The sequence below is a fragment of the Triturus cristatus genome, chromosome 7 (genome assembly GCF_964204655.1).
Source record: "Triturus cristatus chromosome 7, aTriCri1.1, whole genome shotgun sequence".
In the NCBI taxonomy this organism is placed as follows: domain Eukaryota; kingdom Metazoa; phylum Chordata; class Amphibia; order Caudata; family Salamandridae; genus Triturus; species Triturus cristatus.
Genome location: NC_140590.1, coordinates 529,879,385 through 529,903,361, shown reverse-complemented (window position 1 = coordinate 529,903,361; position 23,977 = coordinate 529,879,385). Strand labels below are relative to the sequence as shown.

General features: G+C 45.6%; 1 protein-coding gene across 1 annotated transcript in view; it reads right to left on the bottom strand.

The window, feature by feature from the left end:
• ST6GALNAC1 (ST6 N-acetylgalactosaminide alpha-2,6-sialyltransferase 1) overlaps window positions 1–22,159 on the bottom strand; it is a 231,715-nt gene extending 209,556 nt beyond the window's left edge. Inside the window, exons 1-2 of the mRNA XM_085614935.1 lie at window positions 22,131–22,159; window positions 21,275–21,689 (exon numbers count right to left, since the gene is read on the bottom strand). Of these exons, the coding sequence (XP_085471061.1) occupies window positions 21,275–21,689; window positions 22,131–22,159 (444 nt within the window). The remainder of the gene's footprint in view (window positions 1–21,274; window positions 21,690–22,130) is intronic.
• Between the last annotated feature and the right edge of the window lie 1,818 nt (window positions 22,160–23,977).

The following is a 23,977-nucleotide window of genomic DNA, read 5'->3' as shown; positions in this document are numbered from 1 at the left end:
CCCCCATTACCAGGCACGCAATCTATCACCCTATCACAAAGTTTGCACACATGGTCTACCATCTACACCTGCAGTACGTGTGGCGGGGTATACACCCCCATAGCAGGGAGTATTCTCACTACTCAGGGTTACATGATATATACACAAGAATAGATATGATATACTGCTCTAGTGAGACCTTGCCCCGGGTGTCTCATGCAGAATATCTTGCCTGCACAATATCGGACCACAGCCCCTTACAACTACAGATATCCTGGGGCAAAATTAAATCCAGTATCCCTACATGGTACATCCCCTTAGAAGTGATCAAAGACCCTCCAGTATGCACCACCCTATAACAATCCATCACAACATGCTTCCTAGACAATGAAGGCACTGCATCTAGTGCTGGAATAGAGTGGGACGCATTCAAAGTGGTCTTACGGGGATACGCAATAAAAGCATTATACGGACTCCCCAATGTCCCTTAATAAAGAATCTGTCGCACAAAACAACCCTCGACCGACTGTGCGCCCTGGACTATAAACAATTCCTAAAACAGAAAACACATGGAGGGCGACAAATTGGGTAGGACATTAGCATGGCTACTGAAAAATGACTTATCCCAAACACTCATGACCACTATCCACAACCCAGAGGGCTGACTGGTTAATACGCTGGCCAAGATTAACTCGGCCTTCTATCAATACTATACCTCCCTCTACAAAGTCCTCTCACCATATGACAGACAAGAGTTTCAACTCTTCTTGGAATGTATAGTCCTACCCCAGATCCCGCAGTCCCCCATCATGGAGACCAAGATATTTGAAGCCATCCAGCATCTAGCGAGAGGTAAAAACCCAGGGAAGAATGGTTGGCCCTTAGAATTCTATGTAGTATTTACTACACGAGTGGTCCCCCAACTACATCGGGTTTATGTGGAGGCCTATGACCAAGACCTATTACCTCTCTCACTTCGAGAAGCTGTGATAGTGGTGTTACTTGAGCCAGGCAATGATCCGCTACAGATGGGCTTGTACCGCCCTCTGTCCCTCCTGAACACATACTATAAGATACTGGGCAAGGCTGTGGCCAACAGACTGCTAGAAGTTACACAATTGCTAGTTCATACCGACCAAAACGGTTTCATACCCGGCCGGAACACCAGTTTAAACCTACGCCATCTCTTTATTCTGCTGGACTGGGCACGCACAACACAAGAATCAGGGTGGATAGCCTCCATAAATATTGAAAAGGCATTCAATACCCTGGGTTGGGAATACCTTGATGCAGTATTGGTGGGCTATGGTATAGACCTTCGGTTCCTGCAATGGATTAATCTGTTGTATACCATGCCACTCGCCCATGTCAAGACAGGCCACACGATCTCGGATCCCTTCACCATTGAACGAGGCACCAGACAGGGGTGCCCACTATCACCAATTATCTTCGCTCTAGCGATGGAGCCCCTGACCTGCATACTGTGCAGCTGTGTAATTGACTAGGGCATCAGGGCACACGACCAATGGCACATTATCTCGCTATACACTTTTAATGCGTTGATCTACCTCCAGGGTCACCAGACAGTGTTACATGGCTTGGCCGGGTTGTTGGATACCTATGGGCATATATCCGGCCTAAGGGTGAACTGGGTTAAGTCACTTCTGTTCCCTATGATACCCCTAACCTCAGAGCAAAGGTCAGACTTACCAATCGCCTCACTCACCTGGTCTTGCGACACCTTCCAGTACCTAGGAGTACAAATATACCACACACAAGCGGACCTCATAGACAGTTACCTGGGCAGGGTGATCACCAACGCCCACTCCTCATTAACATTCTGGATGGACTTACCATTATCCTCCATGGGACGTATAGCTATTTCCAAAACGTTACTGCTTCCTAGACTTGTGTACTTCTTTGCTGCCCTCCCCTTCCAACTACCTAGAAAAATGTTCCGAGACCTGAACTCACTCCTCACATCCTTAATCTGGGGCAAATCCAGAGTCAGAGTCGCCCTCGCAAAACTATGGGCCCCAATTACAGAGGGAGGACTGGGCGCTCCCAACTACAAGCATTACTACACAGCAGCACAGCCGCAATGGCCAATGCGTTTGCTAGTAGGCCGTAACACCGCCGAGCAGGGAAACTGGGCGACCGACTTAAAGCAGTCCACGCCGCTGGGGTGGCTGTCTGGCTCCAAATCAGCGATCCCGAAGGAACAAGGAATCATCTTAATGTCTAAGGTTCATGGTTGCTGGACCCACTACATACTGAAGAGGCACTCGCCCCCGTCCTACGCTCCAGACCCACCCCTTGGGGTACTTCCTCGCCCATACACTAGTATCAGGTGCCCCGAAATGGCAGACTGGTCCGCAGCTGGCCTAACTGCCTGGGGAGACTTATACGTCGACTCTAACCTCTACAACTTCACTTTGCTGACAGATGACTGCGGCATATCCCCCTGTTCCTTCCTACTGTATTCATCACTTACACAACAGCTATTTAAAATATGGGGCAACACGCACGATGAACCAAAAATGTTCAGTCTATTACAAATATTGCTGACGCACAGTACGGATAGGAAAGTAATCATCGCACTATATAATTCGGTGTGACCTGATGTCGCGTCCCTCCTAGCGCCACTCAGAGACTACTGGGATACAGCCCGGACAACCACATTAACTGACAAACAGTGGGTACAATGCATAGGATTCCCGAAGACAGTACCCACTAATGCACAATGTTAGAGTACACACAATTCAACTACCTCCACCACACATACCTCACTCCGCACAGACTAGCGTGCATGTATGCCACCTCATCTGACACATGCCCTAGATGTCATAGCTCAGGTGCCCCATTTATGCATAGAGTATGGGCATATCCCCAATTAGCAGCTTATTGGAATGAGGTGGCCACCACACTGTCCAAGGCCACGGACACGACGATTAGGACATAGGGCCCCCACTTTCTACTAGATATAACTAAACGCAATGTGTGCCATAAAAACATCAACAAACTCCTAGACCTAGCACTAGGGCTAGCCAAACACAGACTGGCCATGCCCTGCAAATCGAATTCAGCACCCCAAATCCATTTATGGCTCTTCGACCTTCGCAGGGCATTAGTAGCTGAACATGTGTCGTCCTGTTAACGCCTCAAACCCACATACTGCCACCAACCCCATAGATTGGCACAAATACTTAACATCCATCTAATCAAAACTGAACTCCACGTCCTCCAATCAGGGACTCGCCCAGGACTAACCCATCACCTAAAGCTGGCACTTCTCCCACACGCCAACCCCACCCATGGCAGAGAATGCTCACCCTCCCCCCTTCACGAGCCTCCATACAGCTATACACTACTCGCCCCATGCCGAACCTAGTATGGCACAGTCAGAAAGCCACGAAATCACCCTGACGCGTCTCCCTCCCACGCACAAACTCCGACAACCCCGAACCTTTCAATAACTAAACGATGACCACATAACTGGGCTAGCAACGACGCTCCCAATGGTAACACTCATCAAGATACCTCCCTATGGTGCATGACAGATGCTAAAATGTTAATTGCTTTGTATAAGAAGTGTTGTGGAACCATAGGATTCCGAAGCGCCATCAATATTAGACTACTGTAAATACAATATGTTATAGGACACTATCCAGCAAATGGCTGCAAAATTGTATGAATGACCCCCAGTGTTCAAGGCCCTTTAAAAATGACACTGAAAATTAATAAACACTAGTTAAAAAAAGAAAAGTTAAAACATTTGGCTGTGACAGGGGAGGCCTCCTTTCAAAGTGCGACCCAAGTCTAATGTGAAAAAACCCAGCAGACCTGTGTGACATTCATGATTGATTCAACACTTTAATGTCGAAAAGGATCCTAACAGCCACACCCTGCATATTCTATCAGGTTCAGATTGATGATCTCTAACTGTGCAGGTCAGCCTATTGTTTGCTCCTAGGTGCAAGTTCACATCTCATTCACATTATTCAACTGATAATTACTGGCTGGCAGATGTGGAGAACCAAATGCAGATTTAGCTTCCAAGGGCTTCAGGTATTGCAAAGGTATCTTTTTAAAAGTCACCTTTTCAAAATATTTATTACAGATATAAATTTACCAGTGAATTGGGATTGTAATAAATATTTCAAAAAGTCCAAAACTGAAATTTGTAGCTGCTTCCTAACTAGAGATAACATTTATTAAACTTAATATTTCATCAAAATGCTTTCCTATGGAACAGCCAAGCCTGCTACACTGAAAATAGCTTTGAGGTGCTAGTCACTATGAGGACATCCTGCAATATGGCCTGTTTAAGGGCAGCCCAGATAAGAGGCATCAGACGACTGGTATTTCCTAGGAGGCTGGAAGGGTGGGGAGGGTTTTGCTATGAGGGGGCCATTTTGTTACTTGGGGCCAATTAACACCAGGCCATCTACCACTAACTTTCAGCCTCACAAGGGTATTTGTCTGTGGCATCAGTGCTGGATTTAGCGCGGGGCACTCAGACCAAACCAAGCGGAGTTGTCCCCCTTTAATTTCCGCCTCAGTCATCGTGGAACTAAAAGACAGATAAAGGCACTCTGTGCTCAATCACACGGTTGTAGATGTCACAACCTGCAGCAGATGGCTTGGGAGTGTTTCTTGAGTAAGTCCTCCTATCTGCCCTGAGTCACCCAACTATCGCCAACAAGTAACATGTTTCTATGTGTCTCCCCATTGACTTTGCTCTGATAATCGGACGTTTCATGGAGGCACATTCGTTTTTCCTAGTATGTGTTTTTGGTTGGAAGGGGTCCACACCTGTTGGGTGTAATACAATAATTCATATATCTGTGTAGTGTGTGGAATTTTGTGTATTGAATCAGCCTCTCGGCAGTCGTGTGCTATGTATGTCAAGTAATACAAGGAAGCGGTGTCCTGGTTTAAAGCAGTTGTGAAAGGCCGTGAATTGTCTTGCACAGATAGTTAAAAACAGTGATGATGTATGGCAAGATCGGGCAAACCAAGAAGTCTTGTGTGAGACAAGTCACTGAGGATTTTAGCCTCTTTGAAGTTCAGGACAGTCACAGTTTTTAGGAACGAGGAATTAATTAATTTCTTAGGCTTATGGTAAAACCCCTGTGTTGTGTTTTTACAAACATATACAAAAAAGAACGAGCTAATTTGAAATTGGCACCAGGAATCTCGCATTAAGAAAGCACATTCAGAGCTCTAGCCCGACAGGCTATGGATGCACTCAGGAACACCTGCACTATTCTTAAATAGAGGACATTGTGTACCTGATTGATGCACTGCCTCATCTTTATTAAAGTGGTACTAGCATTGGCAGCTGATACGTAACATGGGTGATCGGGGGGATAAAAACAAATCACTTACCTGCAGGCCAGTCGCCGACCCTCGGTCCTCTTTGGTCAATTCAGGAAGCAGGAAGCACACAGGCTCCCAGACTACCCTAGCCAATCTTGACACTGCTGTCACCAGCATGACAGCAGTGCTGTGATTGATCTGAGTGCCGTGGTTCGTGGTTCGGCGCTCAGACGGTGAATGTGAGCCTGTGCATGTTCTCCACCCAGGCTGTGCAATACAGTCGGGTGGAGAACATGCTAAGTGTGCATGACTGTTTGGCCGGCCCCAAGATGGCCGGCTAAACAGTCATGCGCACTTAAGAGAGTGCCCACCACTCCTTCCCCTACCCCTGTGACAGTCCAGCCCGCATCTAAAATGTAAACCAGCTGAGCCAGGACAGAAAAATAAAATGATAATACCATTGCGTTATTATCATTTTCTTTCTTTTTTTTAACTGGTCTCATAGAGTAGAGCAACACTCCTACACCTTAGCAGAGGAGCCGCCACCAGATGACTCAGTGTAATCAACACATAGACACACACTATTCCTGATCAATGCACAGCCTTTTCCCAATCAGTGTGCAGAGCTTTGTGATCAGTAGACGTAATGCTTCTAATCAAACCAGATTGCTGATCGTGATAACAAAGACTTACCTGAAACGACCACTTAGGTCAGTTTCGGGTGAATTCATAGGCTGTTGTGTTTTTAACATGTACGCACTGCTCCAGCCCGTGCACACTGACAGTTCTGTAGGGACTTGTTTACTGTTCTTGGTTTGCACAGTGGCTGTTAGCAAACACCGGGGACTAGATCAACATTGCATGTACAAACTTCAATGGAAGCCCGGGTCGGGGGCAGAGGTGGGTGGCAGCATGACCAAGGGTCACCTGAGGGACTGGATGAAAGCGGATCCCTACATTGTGTTCATGTTTAACTTAAGTTTAATGCTCCAGTAATTAACTGCCTTGTAAGTGTGTATCTAAAGCTACCAAAAAATACAATATCAACCTGTTCCCCTGTCCATCCTGGTGCACATCTTCAATGCAGACGTGGAACATGTATGTTATTGAGAATAGTAAATCCACACAGCAGGGATCCTGAAGCTTTCAAGTTTCTAGGGAAGAGGCGTGAGCAGTTCATCTATTCTAGGGATTTGATTTACCTTCTAGGGTTTGTAGTCCGGTTAGTTCCATTATAAAATCAGGACTACAAATCCCAGAACAGAAGGCAAAAACTTGGACTTGATGTCCTACTTTACTCACGCAATGACCTGGGAATCTTCAGAGCTCTCAAGTTTGTGTTGTTTCCCCTCATTAATTAATTACCTGCAGCAATTTGTCAGATGAAAGACAGTTGCACAAAAAATGTGCATGATGTTCTTTCAGCAATGTATGATGTGTTGGAAGTTATTTTGCAGCGCCCGCTTTCGTCCACAGCTGAGTTCTCTTTGACCCCTTACCCCCAACTTCCCTTTCGCTTTCACTCCCACCTTCCGCCACGACCCTCTCCCCCCCATGCCTAGGCTTGAAAGAGAGGGTAGTGTAAGATCAGTTGTACTGCATGTGTAAATGCTTGTAAAATTGTAAAATTGAGCCAAGAGGACCACATCAGCGCCAGGTCTACTGGAACGTCACTGGCTGTGTGAGAAATCAAGGGTGGGGTTTAAGGTCCCGTGTCTCGCCCACTCACACATTTGTAGCAAAGCTCCTGAGAGGATCGTGTACCCGAAGTACACCTGGAAGGGTTTTCAGATGGTGCAGGACATTCAACTTATGATACCGAATACAAGATTCTAGCTGGCTAAAGAAGCCTCGCCTGAGCAGAGATTTAGAATGTTCTGTCCGATTAAATTCAATGCTGGGGGACCACTTGAGGTTTCAGAAGACACTGAAAACATGACCCTCCATCAGAGCCTATTTAACTTTGTGCATGTTCTAATAGTTGTGTTATCAGTTAATGGAATCGACTTAATTCAGTGCATTGGTTTTAAGTAGACTGGGATGCATATGGGCGGCTATACAAATGTTTAATAATATACTACACTTGGCATCAAGGTGCTGCAAGAGTATTTATTTGGGGGGGGGGGCTGTTTTGGTGCCTTCTGTATTTAATAGTGGTATTTACTGCCACAAACTTGGAAGATCGGGGCCTCTAGGTGGTGCATCTTCCAGAATTAGCAGATTAAGAAGTCATCAGAGGATTGCCTTTAAGTCTCACAGGAAAGTAAAGCTGCCGAGCACCAGAAAAAACCTATCCAATTAATACATTTAGATATAACTCATTCATTAAAATCTTTCAGTCTTTCTCCTTGAATTTTGACTCATTTTATAAAATAAATTAATTGGTTCACTATCTAAAATTACTTTTGTACCACACTCCAGACGTATGTCTTGGTGCTAAATCTTGATAATCAATCCGGAATGGCCTAAAGACAAGATTTCAAGCGTGCTCCGGCCCATTGTAGTATCTGGCAATTATCTACCAGAACCCACTCTGGTCGGATGGAACTTTTTACTTGCCCAATAGCGTGGAGGGAATAAAACACAATTAGCAAAATTACTGTCCACAATTAATCATAATCAAGGACTCGAGACTTAATCTCTTGGCTCTCTGGCTTTTATTATCAGCATAAAGATTTGAAGATACAAAGTCCTCAATACGAGGCACAACAAGTACATAGGCACTAACACAAATGCTACTCTACGAAGAATCCGCATACGGCTAAAAATAACTAAAAGCACAATCTCTAAAAGCATGAGGTAGAAAACTACCAAGACAATGTCGATATTAGGGACACTGGACCATACCATCTCTGTCCCTACTCTGTACTAGATGACATCCCTACTTAGCAATCCCTTGAGACCCTCAGTCGAAAGGTGTCAGAGTGAAACTTCCTAAGAAGTCTTCACTTAGAGAGCTTGGTCTAAGTTGCCCCCTCTAGCTCTTCGCCTAGCCTGTCTCTGCTCTGGGCTGCTCTGATCTGGCTCCACCCTCGGGGCGCTTTCCCTAATACAGAACCCCAAATCTCAGAACACGCCCTTTGCACCTCCTCTTCTGCGGAGTCGTCTTTCAGTAATTTTCCACAGAGCGCTGTCCAGTTCCATCGTCCATCGCTTGGCCTTGAGTCCCAGACACCATCCGCACTAGGAGTTACGATTGGCACATTCCAATGCACTCCCATGTCTGGCTTTTACTACATAAGTCAATTCATGAACAAAGAGCTTCTCTACTAACGAGCAACTGTCCTTGCACCTGGGGTGAGATCATGCAAGACAGACATACTTCACATCTTTTAACTTGCAATTTACTACAGCCTAAAACCTCTACTGGAATAAATCCCTTTTGGCCTATTGCCCTTGGCTAACATAAGAAAATACCAGGCCTTTCGCCTCAACGATATATGCGAATTCTGGCCACTACTACGGTTACACAAGCAGGCCTAAATCACAGTATTGACATTTACGTCTTTCTTTCATGTGTGGTCAAACTAAACAGTCTACAGACACGAATTCTAATCTACACGTTTTAACATCACATTGTTCAAATGACTGAACTCTATGCATTTCTCTAATATATTCACAATATGCTTGTACATAGCTAACACTTCTATTGAAATCGATATAGATTATACAATTCTTAATACATTGCACACAAAATACCTGAGTACACATTTGATTATATGTGGGTGCCGACTAACAGTGAATATAACGCACCCCTACAATTTTCAACCTTTTAAGCGCTACATCAGTTCCCCCCTTTGATGACATCTGTCATCACACCATTACAATCTTCTTCTTTGGAACTGATTTAAACCGTACTAGTCATGGCTCCGCCATGTCGAACTCCCTCCATTCTCTTAAGACTCTCATATTGCTGCTCCTGAAACTTCGCCATCCTTTTCTCGTTTGCCCTAAGAGCTCTTTCAACCTTGCCTCCTTGATACCACTTCCACGCTTTCACGCATCCCCACAAACAAATCACACAAACTACAGCAATGATAATTGGCTTCAACACTGATCCAAGAAATCCTCTTCCCAAATTCGCAAACCACGTTCCCACTCTTCCAAATCCTTGTCCAATCTTTTCCCACACATTCTCCTCCGTCAAGTCCATAATCTCCTTGTGAATAGTTGTGATGTTATCTATGTACTTCCCTATCTCCTTCGTGTTGTCTGGAATATATGTGCAGCATTCTTGAACCTTCAATAATTTGCAGACTCCGCCTTCCTTGGCTAATAATACGTCTAACACAAGGCGATTCTGCATAACCATATTTCGTATCGACAACATCTCTCCAGCCACCAACAACAAGGACCTCGCCGTGTTCATAGACAACTCATCAACTACAGTCGCCAACCTCCTGATCTTCACGTCATTCAACACCACACCCATACTAGGTATCATTGCTCCGTATATATCCCCAATCACTGCACCGGCGTTTGCAGCCCTACGTCTTCTAGAATGTTGCTTCGTCTCTAACAATTCCAAGTCCTCTGTGTGATAAATCTTCGGGAATATGATAGCCAAATAGCATATGCCATACCAATTTGCGGGTAGCCTAACATAAGCATTCTTCCCACATACATAATACACTGTCGGAATCACTTCTACTGGACCTTGCATAAAACCCTTAACAGAAGCTTCCAGGGTGAAGGTCTGAGAACAGGTACTATGTCCTACTGCAACCTTCTCCGTGGCCGATTGAGGCCGCCCAATACACAAATTCCCTCTCTGCACTTCATCTAACGCTATTGGTCCATAACTTCCCTTGGACCTGTGAGCCCTCTCCTCCTCTGTCCAATCTACTGGACTATCTCCGGTGTCTCGTGTCTGGGTCAACTTTCTATATCTGTCTTCTACTTGATCTATGAATTTCTTCTCCGTCTCAGACAACGCACATGTCAGGTTATGCCTGTGAGCATGCGCAGTATCCAACTTCACAGTCGGTCTAAAATACTTCAGGAGTCTGTCCTCTTTCTTATAATAATCGTATTTATTCAAATGCTTGATTGCTGGAACTTCAGGAAGTACTGTGTCAAAATTTGAAAAGAAATACTCGAACTGTCTCCTATCATAAAATAGACTGAGCAATAAACTACAAGAAATCCCATATGTCAATGGGAGATGATGATACTTGATACCTTCATCCACTGAAGCAGGCAACTGCATACACACATAACAATCCTTCACATCCATCGCATCAACATATTCATACAATAACTTTGCATACGCATTAAGCTTAAAATCACCCTTCGACAAATCCATGTGGAGTCTGCGATCCTCACTTAACTTTGATGTTCCCTGTTCCCGGATACTGACATCTCTCTGTCCTGGGGTAATAGGTGTGGGTGCTCCCTGAACCTTCCCCTCTTGCCTGTGAGCCACCATATATGAACTGATCACTACTGCAAATATAGTGACTATCACAACCCCTATCAGTGTACCTATTATCAATTTAGCCCTAAGATGTGTGTTTGCAGGATCTGCCATCTTCGGAATATACTCAATGTCCAATACAGTTTCTGAAATGGTAAGTCTCTTTCTCATTAATGTCTCTTTCGTGAACTTAGGCAACCCTTCCTAACTTTTCTTCGTTCTATAATGGAAAAATCCCTAAATTTGTTCTTCTTCCGCTCGGGTCTAGGTTATCTTCTTCTCTGCTTGCAACCCTCTCAAATCAGTCCAACATAACCGCTGGTCCCAACAGTTCCAGGATTCCCTGCAATATTTCGAGCTTAAGGATGATCAGTTCTTGTGGATCTGGCACAGCTGTGAACGTCGGGAACTCTAAATTGTCCAAAATCAGACCTCGAATGACACTTAGGAAAGGCGGACTCGGAATATGAATCGTCAGAATTCCTTCGATCTCCAATCCCGGAACTTTCAGTAACACTTCCACCCTCTGGAGTGGGACACTGTTGACCAATGTCATCGACCTCAATCTTCCCGTGCTCGGTAACCCTGGCATCAGTCACTTGATATGCCCACTCTGGTGAAGCGTACTTCCGACTTGGCACTCTAGTTCTCTTCGACCTTCTCACACCTTGAGGATACTCCTCGTCGCCTGATTCTTCTTCTGGCTCCTCCGAAACTGGTGCAAGATCTGTGTCCGGTACCAACCTCAGGTTTACCCGTTTCTGTCTTGCGGGCCAAACCCTTTCTGCTTCTGTGGCACCTCCGGTCTTCCCTTCGATACCCTGTGCACTGACCTCCTCCTCTTCGGCAGAACTCGATTCCGTACTACCCACTGCACCTCTTGCTCCTTCTCCCGTTTCTGGTTCAGTACTTCTTTCACGTCCTTCCTCAGCTCGGTTCAGTGCACCATCAGCCGCTTCAGCAACCCTTACAGCTTGACTGGCCCTCTCTGGAGGTTCTGTCGGCTCAGCTGGATTTTCGTTCTCGAGAGGGGCTGTATCTTCTAAGGGTGCTGGAACTCTACGGGTATGGGAAGCATGCACCCAGTTCGGTAAACCTCCACACTTAACTGCTGTGTTCGTGATGAGGATCACTTGAAACGGGCCTCGCCACCTAGCATCCAAGCAACTCTTCCTCACGTGCTTGCGGACTAAGACCCAATCGCCTGGGCATAAGTCGTGGCACAGGTCGCTCGCAGCTGGAACCGTTGCTGTCTGCACCTGCTGAGACACAGAACGGACCACGTCAGCAAGGCCTTTACAATAGTCCAGGATCATATCATCAGTGATATTTATCAGAGCAGTAGCAGGTATTGCAGGCAAACGCATCGCTCTTCCCATGAGGATTTCATGGGGAGACAACCCAGTCCTTCTATCAGGCACACTTCGGAGGCTCAAAAGGACCAAGGGTAATGCGTCAGGCCATTTCAGAGACGTAGACGAACATACTTTCGCCATCCTAGCCTTCAGAGTTCCATTCACCTGCTCCACTATCCCTGAAGCTTCTGGTCTATAGCTACAATGTAGTCTCTGATCTATATTCAGGGCAGCACAAAGCAACTTCATAACTTCACTATGGAAATGAGTTCCTCTGTCCGATTCAAAGGACGTTGGGAACCCGTACCTTGGAATGAGTTCTCTCAATAATAGTTTTGCTACCGTGAGTGTGTCACATCTGCGTGTAGGGTATGCCTCCACCCACCTGGAAAAGACACATACTATCACTAATATGTACCTCAACCCATTACACCTCGGCATTTCAACAAAATCCAGCTGCATCCTATTGAAAGGTCCTCCTGACCTCCGTATGTGGCTCAACGTCACAGCTGTCCTCTTTCCTACATTCATCTGTTGACAAGTGACACACCTCTGGCACACGGTTTCAGCCACTGCCCGAAACTTCGGGTTGTACCAAGTCTGACGAAACACTCTCATCATTGCGTCTCTCCCAAGATGCACAGCACCATGTATCAGCCTCGCCATGGGGTTCAACAAACTTTCCGGCAACACTGCTCGTCCATCATTCGAAACCCATATATCCACATCTCCTTTCTCACACCCCGCTCGTATCCAACTATCTCGCTCCTGCTCCGAGACTCCTTCCTGAAGCTGTTTCAGTTCTTCCCATGAGTCTGCCATTGCCAACATCTGATCATACACCAATTCCTTCTCGGTTTCTTCAATGTGAGTCTCCGTAAAATTGCATCCCTGCTCTGCACAAAACCGAGCTACTTCATCGGCATAATTGTTACCCAACGAAACAAAATCATTTCCCTTCATATGAGCAGCACATTTAACAACGGCAATTTCATCAGGGCTTTGCAATGCTTCAAGCAATTTTCGTACATGGTCACCATTTCTTATAGGAGAACCTGAAGACGTCATAAACCCTCTCTGGGACCATAGCTGTCCGAAGTCATGAACCACACCAAACCCATACTGACTGTCCGTGTAAATAGTTACACGGATCTTCTCGGCTGCCAAACAGGCACGAGTCAAGGCAATGAGCTCAGCCACCTGCGCGGAGTGTACTCCTTCCAAACAAGCGGCTTCAACCACCCCCGTGATGGTGCATACAGCAAACGCTGCTCTCAATCGACCGACACTGTCTCTTAAACATGAACCGTCCACAAAGAAAATCTCATCTGACACTGGGAGTGGTTCATCGACAATGTCAGGTCTCGGTTTGGTACATAGTTCCGTAACGTCGAGACAATCATGGTCCTCACAATCTTCATTATCATCTATATTTGGAACAGGTAACAATGTAGCAGGATTTAAAACAGCACACCTCTTCAATGTCACATTATCGGCCGCAAGGATAACTTGCTCATAACGAGTCAGCCTATTATTCGTGAGGTGCTGTGTTTTAGTCCTAGTCATCAACAATTCAACAGAATGTGGCACATGTACAGTAAGAGGATGACCCATCACAATGCTCTCACATCTCTCGATGCTGACACCTGTTGCCGCAACGGATCTGAGACATCCGGGCAACGGAGAAGCTACTGGATCTAGAGTAGCTGAGAAATAGGCAACTGGTCTACGGACACCCCCATGATTCTGAGTTAACACTGCTAATGGGCAACCTTCCCTTTCGCAGCAGAACAATGCAAATGCCTTGTTGTAATCTGGCATTCCCAACGCAGGAGCGCTACATAAGGCTTCTCTCAGCCTCAGAAATGATTTCAAGCAGTCGTCGTCCCATGGTACCGGATCACTTACATCCTTTCGCGTCAGCCGCTGTAAAGGCTTCGCTTCAAAGGAAAAGTTTGGGATCCACTGGCGGCAATAGCCCACCATTCCCAAAAACATTCTAACTTCCCTCTGGGTCGAGGGAACTGGCATTCTCAGGATCGCATCAATGCGATCTGGGGACACCTTCCTCTTGCCCTTCTCGATCCTGTGCCCCAAATCCTGTACCTCAGGTAAACAGTATTGCAACTTGTTCGGAGACACCTTGTGACCGTTCTCTCCCAGGAAATTCAACAGCGCAATGGTATCGGCCCTGCAAGCGTCTTCTGTTTCTGACGCAACAAGCAGATCGTCAATGTATTGCACCAAAACAGAGTGTCGCGGCAGCACAAGACTTTCAAGATTCTTCTTTAGGAGCTGATTAAAAATCGATGGGCTCTCGGTATACCCCTGTGGGATACTACACCACGTTAATATACGATTTTCTAGCCTAAATGCGAAAAGAAATCTGCTCTCCTCGTGTAGGGGAATCGAAAAGAATGCCTGACATAAGTCAATCACTGTGAACCATCCAGCTTCACATGGGATCTGAAACAGTATCACGGATGGATTCGGTACCACTGGACAACATGGAACGACTATGTCGTTTATTTTTCGCAGATCTTGCACTATCCTGAACTTCCCACTTGGTTTCTGCAGTCCCATAATGGGCGAGTTACATGGACTACCCATGATCTCCACCAGTATTCCCTGCCTAATCATAGACTCGATCACAGGTTTAATCCCTGCAATCGTTTCAGGGGATAATTTATACTGAGGTGTTCTCGGGAATTCCGCGTTTGGCTTAACCTGTATCTTCACCGGTTCCACTCCCCTGACTAAGCCAATCTCCTCTCCACTTAGGTCCCACACGTCAGCCGATACTGACTCCCTCAAATCCTGTGGAAGCTCCTCCACTGTCAAAGCTGGGTACATTTCCACGCACACCCGCTGATTTGCAACCTTAAAGGTCGCGTCATCGTCCCTTGTCTGCACCTCTACTCCTTTCGGGGTACAGTAAATCGTGCAATTGAGCTTGCACAATAAGTCTCTTCCCAACAAACAAACAGGGCTAGAATCGCACACCACGAACTGATGTCGATCCCTAAAGTTTCCTATTCTGACTGGAATCGGTTCCGTCAAGGGGCTAACTAGCCTTTTGTTCGCCACTCCAACCACTTGTATGCTTTCTCCAGAAAGGGCTACACCCGGGACTACTGCTGATCTTATAGTTGACCTGGTAGCCCCCGTATCAACTAAAAAGGTAGTAGGGTGTCCGTCAAGCTTTGCTTCCACAAAGGGTCCTCTCTGATCTACTTCTAAGATGGCCCTAAGTATGCAATCATCATCCTGGCCTAAACTCAACCGGACCAACAAATCTACATCTTTCTCCTCGCTTACTTCAAACATGGGCATCTGCAAATAAGCTCGAGCTCCCTGCTGTACATTTTGTATCCTGGGTGGCTGGGGAATCTGCACTTGCGGGATGCCGGTCCCCCCTTGCATCATTCTCGGTACAGTCACCGTCTGTACCTGTTCCGCCCCAGGGACCTGACCCATTCCTCCCTCCATCTGTGGCTGATTATAGGGGTTCAAGGGACACTCGCGCCTCCAATGTCCCACCTGATGACACTGGTGACAAGCTGTCGTCTTTTTCAGTATAGCTACATCTATCCCGGTCCTAGGGTCGACGGGCCTCGGCCTTCCTTGACCCTGCACGTTCTGATTCCCTGTCTGATAGTTTCCCTGTCTCCTCACCACTGGACCCCCATTCAACGGTCCCTGAGCAGCTTGCATCTGAATGAGCAATAAGTTATCCTTCATCTTCTTGTGCTTCGACTCAATCTCATCCGTGCAGTACCTGGCGTACCGCAAGATTTCATCTACGGGTTTATTCTGCCAACAGATCAAATGCTGCTGTATCATGAGACTAACCTCGGGCTTCAAACCCAGCACGAACTTAGACACAAACTGTCCCATATCTTTCGTCTCTAACTCGTCTAGACCACTGTACTGCTTAAAAGCCTTCAAAAGTCTCTCATAAAATTCATGTACTGTCTCCTTTGGTTCCTGCAACTGTCCTGTCTATTTTCACCCAGTCTATATCTTGGGGTGAAACCTTCGATTTCAACCAGGTAATTACTTTATCATACAACCTCATCACTACTGGCGACGGACCATTTGTAATCATGTTCCTATCAGGCTCATAGTCCGGCCAATTAACAGCAACCTTGCATGCGTTCCACAGATCTCCCGGAACCACAATATCGAATAAGGTATTTAGATCTATCCACAACACCTTCGAAATCTTGACAAAACGCTCAACTTGCTTGTACCACTCGGCAGGCTTCTCCCTGAGCCTGGGAAAATCATTCGTAAATGATGCCAAATCCCCCCTGCTCCATGGTACATGCACATATCCTCCATTCGCCACTTCCCTCAGGGGAAAGGTCTTTGCTAATAACAACCCTTCACCCGGGGTTCCTCCTTCCGCTCCCTTAGAGGTCTTTTTCTTAGACCATTTCTCTTCCCATTTATCAAGCGTCAGCCATGGCCGCATGGCTAGAACCAGTTCTCTGGCATGTGACCTCAATCCAACAACCCTCTTCTCCTCCAACTCTCGCTCAGTATAATGCATCCTATGACTTCCTTGCAACACCCTAGTCTTGGATAAATCCACATCATATTCCTTCGTCAATCCCCTCAATTTCTCGTGTGCCATTCGTGCTTTCCGAGTCACATCTTTCGCTACGAAAAACAGCTCATCCGGATTGTAAGATACTATCCTCTCAAGAGGTAGACTTCCATATATAATTTCGTCTACCTCTGCCTTGAGCCTTACTATATCTATCATCCCTGCCTTCAAGGCTCCTTTCAACACCTGACAACTGGCTCCACGTCCCTCATCATATTCACATTCCGGTTCCTTCTCTCTCCTCTCTTCTGGTGCTTCTATAGGAGCAGAATAACTCCTAAAGTTATCCTGAGCTTTCTCCGCTTGTCCCACATTCCGGTTCAGGTGCCTCTCTGACGGTACCCATGACCTTAAATCTGATCTCGACTCCATCAGAGTCCTCGGCCTCACCGATCTCTGGTCCTCTTCGCCCCTAGATGTATCTGACACCGCTGCCAAGGGTGTACTCCATTGTACAGGGCTTGGAGGTCGGGCCATTGCCCCTTCCAACCCACTTTCCTCGCTTTCTCTCCTCGTTCTTTCTGCCACTTGTTCAGACCTCTCTCCTTCCTCCGATTCCGGACTGTATATCGACACAATCGGTCCAATGGTGACCGGTACCCTCAGTGCATCCGGTAACCTCATCTCCCTCTCAATCCTCCCACTAACTTCAGACTGACTCCGTGAACTCTCTGTTCCACACGAAACCAACCCCTCCACTCGGGTCTCGGGTTGGATTGTTACCCTTCTAGTTTCTCCCCTCTCACCCCACCTATCATCCGCTTCATCTGGATTATAAGGAGGTGGTCTCTCGTCTAACAATCTTTGTAATACCCCATCATCGGAGTCACTCTCTTCATCCTGTGCTTTCACATGCCTTATCCCCGTCGAGTCTATCAGTAAGGGATACAGTTTCTCTTCCTCAATTGTCTGCACTCTCCATCTTTTCTCCGCTGCGTCCCACTTGGCATCCTGAAATGCCCTAATCGACTTCCTCATCCTCTCCTGACTTCTTCCCTTTTCCTTATCATGCGCTGCTCTAATCCACGCATGTAATGCTTCGAACTGTGCCGGTCTTGGCAAGGGTCTTAAGGACCCCATCACCGACTTCAGTTGGTACAGCACCGCTAGTCTAAATGAGCCATACCTCGGGAAAGCTAGTTCCCCTTCACCTTGTGTAATCTTGTGCCAATTCTCGATCCAAACTATAGTGTGTAACCCCACATTCTTTGCCATGTAATGTGCTGGGGTGTCCTCGGGAGGGGCTTCTTCTCCCTCACAAACAACCACATGCTTTTCGCCTCTACACAATTCTCGCAAAACCCTAAGGCACTTCATGACGAGCTAATTTGGTCTCGCGCTCTATTTACTTCTTGTTCTTAAATCCTCCAATAACAGCGCGACTCACACCAACCGGCCTATCACAGCGCGACTCCCTCTGACGTCACCTTCCTCCGTTCGCAGCAGTTCCCTTCTCCAAACACGTTTCACGCTTGCTCTCATCCCATTCATACACTGAAATAACCGATTAAGTTACTTCTCTGGCTGTCCGTCCACAGCCTCTGACTGTTCGTCCACAGTCTCTCGACCTTGTTGACCTCGATCGGCGCCCGTCTGCCCCCGTCCGGCCAGACAGATCGCCACTGATAGGTTACTAACACTCCGATCCACACACAACAACCCACGACCAGCGTTAAGTTGCCATACACACACACGTTCGCTCCCCCTATCTCGGTCCAGGTGATCGATGGTACCTCAAGATCTCCTTTGGGTGGTCAACAAAATCTATCTCAGGTGTCTTCTACACCACAATTCCCGGGCTGCGCGCGCTCACAGCCTGATCTCACAATCACACGACATACACATCAACTCCGCAAGACATCACACAACAAATCAACACCGCAATCTACAACATCCCATTATGTTCATACTCACTCCTGGAACTGCTGCTTTCTGCCGCACTGCTACTCGCCGTCGATGCTCGTCTGCTGCCGTCTGATGTTTCAGCATCACTTATCGTCTTTTGGGCCTCAAGGATCACTTATCCTTATCTAATCTAATCGTCCCTCGCTATCGGAAGTAACCATCCGTCTCTGCTACCAACTGCTCTGGCCCATTGTAGTATCTGGCAATGATCTACTAGAACCCACTCTGGTCGGATGGAACTTTTTACTTGCCCAATAGCGTGGAGGGAATAAAACACAATTAGCAAAATTACTGTCCACAATTAATCATAATCAAGGACTCGAGACTTAATCTCTTGGCTCTCTGGCTTTTATTATCAGCATAAAGATTTGAAGATACAAAGTCCTCAATACGAGGCACAACAAGTACATAGGCACTAACACAAATGCTACTCTACGAAGAATCCGCATACGGCTAAAAATAACTAAAAGCACAATCTCTAAAAGCATGAGGTAGAAAACTACCAAGCCAATGTCGATATTAGGGACACTGGACCATACCATCTCTGTCCCTACTCTGTACTAGATGACATCCCTACTTAGCAATCCCTTGAGACCCTCAGTCGAAAGGTGTCAGAGTGAAACTTCCTAAGAAGTCTTCACTTAGAGAGCTTGGTCTAAGTTGCCCCCTCTAGCTCTTCGCCTAGCCTGTCTCTGCTCTGGGCTGCTCTGATCTGCCTCCACCCTCGGGGCGCTTTCCCTAATACAGAACCCCAAATCCCAGAACACGCCCTTTGCACCTCCTCTTCTGCGGAGTCGTCTTTCAGTAATTTTCCACAGAGCGCTGTCCAGTTCCATCGTCCATCGCTTGGCCTTGAGTCCCAGACACCATCCGCACTAGGAGTTACGATTGGCACATTCCAATGCACTCCCATGTCTGGCTTTTACTACATAAGTCAATTCATGAACAAAGAGCTTCTCTACTAACGAGCAACTGTCCTTGCACCTGGGGTGAGATCATGCAAGACAGACATACTTCACATCTTTTAACTTGCAATTTACTACAGCCTAAAACCTCTACTGGAATAAATCCCTTTTGGCCTATTGCCCTTGGCTAACATAAGAAAATACCAGGCCTTTCGCCTCAACGATATATGCAAATTCTGGCCACTACTACGGTTACACAAGCAGGCCTAAATCACAGTATTGACATTTACGTCTTTCTTTCATGTGTGGTCAAACTAAACAGTCTACAGACACGAATTCTAATCTACACGTTTTAACATCACATTGTTCAAATGACTGAACTCTATGCATTTCTCTAATATATTCACAATATGCTTGTACATAGCTAACACTTCTATTGAAATCGATATAGATTATACAATTCTTAATACATTGCACACAAAATACCTGAGTACACATTTGATTATATGCGGGTGCCGACTAACAGTGAATATAACGCACCCCTACAATTTTCAACCTTTTAAGCGCTACATCAAGCGCATCAAAATAAAAGTGGTGTTTCTTGGTGCCAATAGCATCACTTTGGCCATTTTTGTCAATTTTCTTGGGGGGAGAATCCCCCTCCAAGTCCCCTTGCTCTGGTCTGACTCGCCAGGCACCGAATGGGAACTGGTGTTTTCTCTGTTCTCTGATGTGTCTTATTTGTGTTCTCTTTAAGAATGTGAGTATGACTGGGTGTCCTGGTGCACTGTCTGTAAGGTTTTCATTCACTATGATTTAAAAGTTAATACATTTGAATAAATATTTAAAAAAATGTGTTGTAAAATGCACTTTTTGTCATTAGTTTCACAATCTTCTTGGGGAAGAACCACCCCCTCAAACCCTCTATTGCAGTAGTCAGGCTCACTTGCTACGCACCCTCTGTAGATTACTCGGTCTTATATTTTTGCATTCTCTGTTCTCTAGTCTGCGTTTTTGTGTTCTCTATAAGAATGTGGATGTGACGGGGTATCCTGGTGCACTGTTAGGTCATAATTTACTGTATTTTAAAAACTGATACATTTAAATATATCATGAAAAAATGTGTTGTAGACCATTTTTGTTTCAAAGTTTCTTGGGGGTAACCTTTCCACCTCCAAACTCCCTTTGCAGTAGTCAGGCTCGCTCGCTGAGCTCGCTCACTATGCACCAAATTGGGGCTGGTCAGACAAGATTTGTCGAGGCTACTTGGGGTTCACAATCCGGCTGTGCCCTGTTCTTAGGGTGACATAAATATTTATGAGGAAGGTTTAGGCCTGTCAAAAGTAGATTATTTTGAATTTGAGTTAAAAACTTCACAGCCAGGCTACTGGTGGCATGCCTGCAGTCATGTTTACATTGTCACTATAGTGGATGGCACGACGGGCTGCAGTCCACAAGTGACATTTAACTTACAGGCCCTGGGTACCTTGGTACCATATACTAGGGATTTCTAGGTAAGTTAAATATGCCAATCGGGTGTATGCCCATTTCATCATGTTTAAAGGAGGAGCACAAGCACTTTACCTCTGGTTAGCAGAGGTTAAGTGCACATTTCTATACCCAGCAAAGATAAGGTTCTGCAAAAGGGCAAATTTCAAAATATATTTACTTGAGAAAGACAGAAAACAACCAGAGCCCACTCGGGCATCTCCCCCTTAGGGCCCACAAATAGGTAAGGGGGTAGTTAAAAATGCTTTCTTGGTTTTGTTTGCTAACTCACCGTGTGCTTGGATGAATTCTCCAAGGTGTATTGATCCATAAAATCCCATTGTGGGTCCGCCATGAAATCTTTGGCAAAGATCCTGTTTGGTTGTGATACTTGCGGACTTGGGTTTTTCATAGCGCCTAGCGTGGCTGCTGTTTTCCTTCTCTCTGGAGTACTTGAAGAAACACTGGTCTTCCTAGGGCTGTCTGACGCAAGGGGCGTCACCCTGTGTGCTTCCTGCCCGCTGCTCTCTTTGAATTCACCCCGGGACGTCACAGGGTCAGCACCAAGGGGTGTTATGGGTGATGTTGACAGCTCGGTAACGGGCAGCATTGCGGTTCTATCTCGTGATAATAACATATGGCCTCGTAGACTCTCTGCCCCAGACTGCAGGAACTCCCCTTCTGTAGGCGCCAGTAGAAATTCATCTCTGTGAAAAGAAACATTTGTTTTTGCTAAAAAATCTCTGTGTGCTCATGAGAAGGACAGTCATCCATACCTGTCACTATTGAAAGTTATCGACTTCCCAGTTACACAGCCTTTTTATGTAAATACGACATACCATAGTCATATACAGCAACATCAAATGTTATTTTATGTGGACAATAAAGTATTAAATACATCAAATGTATACTTACTTGCAAAAAAAGTAATTTTGAAAAACATGGCATAATAAAACTTCAAATCTATATGACAATGCATCGAATAACCTCTTTTTAGACAAAAAAAGCACATTTTCATGATTACATCCTGTCAAAAAAATATTAGAAGCCACTTTGTTAAATACTTTGTTAAATGCGTCAGGCTTGGAGAAGTCTCATAAGCATGTTTTTCTAGCTTTTACAGGGTAGGGTACCATAGCCTTCCATACTCTAATTTGTACATGGAGGCATCCAACATCTCTTGCTGAGTCGTCAAGTACAGGGTCCCAAAGGCATTGCGTGTTTCATGGGTTCCAAGCGTGTCAGCCAGTGCCTCAGAACACGAACAGCAGCATAGTTAGAGGTACTTTTTAACTCTGCATGTCCCAGCTCTGTGGTAAAGAAAGCCGATCAAAGCAAAAAGTATGTTTAATTTGATGAGAATGGGCCACAACCGAGCAATACTAAATTTTCAGTATCTTATATACTGTAGAGGACAAAATAATTAGATAAAAAGGTGCATTTGTCCAACTAAGTGTTGTTAAAACAAAATGTCTTTGGGTTGCAGAACATTAACGTGTATATCTTGGGTTATAGTACTGTTCAAATGTAACTAAATGTAGTGTCATGGTATTTTCTGTGGGAGCCAAAAGGCCTGCAAACTCCACAGACTGAAAATGCAAATTGTTAAGACAGGAGCCATCAGCTGCGCGAGAGCTCAAAGCTGCAGTGAGGTTGGTTGTTTGTTAAAATATAGAGGACAGAAATATGAACCTACACGTAAATTAACTATAAAATATGAACTATCACTATTTCATTAAGGTAAGCACACATGGAGGAGTATAGATGTATGTTTTCTAACTCCACAACTCCACATCTACTTACTTAGATCATAAAGAGCAGGTCAGTTTTGATCCCAGGGCTGGACAGGCCTTATATTCCACTGGGCATTCCCCTGGTGAGCTGGACCCTTCGGAGGCCGAGGTTGAAGGCCTAGAGCCACTCCTGGTGCCTCTATCATTTCCCTGAGATTACTTGCAGAAGACATAGGGAGGGTTCAAGAGAGAGGGAGGGGAAAGGCAGAGAAAGTAATCAGAGGGAGAGGAGAGGAGAGAGAAAGAGAGAATGGATGGAGAGATAGAGAGAGAGCGCAAGGAGATGAAGGGAGTGGGGCCGGTTTTAGCATTTTTTGTCAGGGCTGGCTTTGGTTCCCAAGTCAAACCCTGGTCGATACATGTGCAAGTCAAATAATAAAAACTTAATATTTTGTTACTATGCCACAAGGGTGCTGATAAAGATTTTAATAATACGGACACCAAAGCATAGACCTGATGCACACTCTTTTCCACCTTAATATTTTCAATCCAGTTAAAGTCCTTAAACTGGCATGGCATCAGAAAACAAAGGTGAATTGTAGTGCAAAAAGTGACACTTAGTTGAGGGAAAGTGAAGAACAAGACCTCTTTTCAAGGAGAGCTATTTCAAGATGATAGAGTGAAGCCCCATGGCCTGACTTTCTTTTTGCATCTGACTTTAAGTTGAGCAGAGAATGGAAAATCGTCTGTTTTCTGGAGAAAATGCTAATATTGGGGCAGAATTCACAGATATAATTTCCTCTACAATTCCATTATATTGTAACGAAAGCCCATTGGTAGATCTCTGAATTGTGTATTTCCTCTGGAATCAGAATTCATATTTTGCATTGCCACCCAAGTTTATGACACCATTATCTTCCCTGATTAGTAAGGGTGTCTGGACTATCAGATTATGTTTAGGTAAATCCATCAGCACCTTGTATGGGTATGAACAGTTTTCTTTATAATTCATACTCTCAGATTTTCTTGTACTCTTAGGAGCCTGCAATCTGTGCTGCCAAGTTCCAGGTAGGCAAATACCAAGGGACCCTGCTCTTGATTCCCCCTCTTGTGTCTGTCTTCCGCTACCCTACTCTTCTTGTCCTTTGTTTTCCCCCTTGTAGGTTCTTTTTTAGTTCTCCCTTACCAGACGTCCCAAGCTGCCTGGTTGTGAATGATATTTTGTGAATTTACAAAGTGTTTAAAGTAGGCTCAGTAATCAA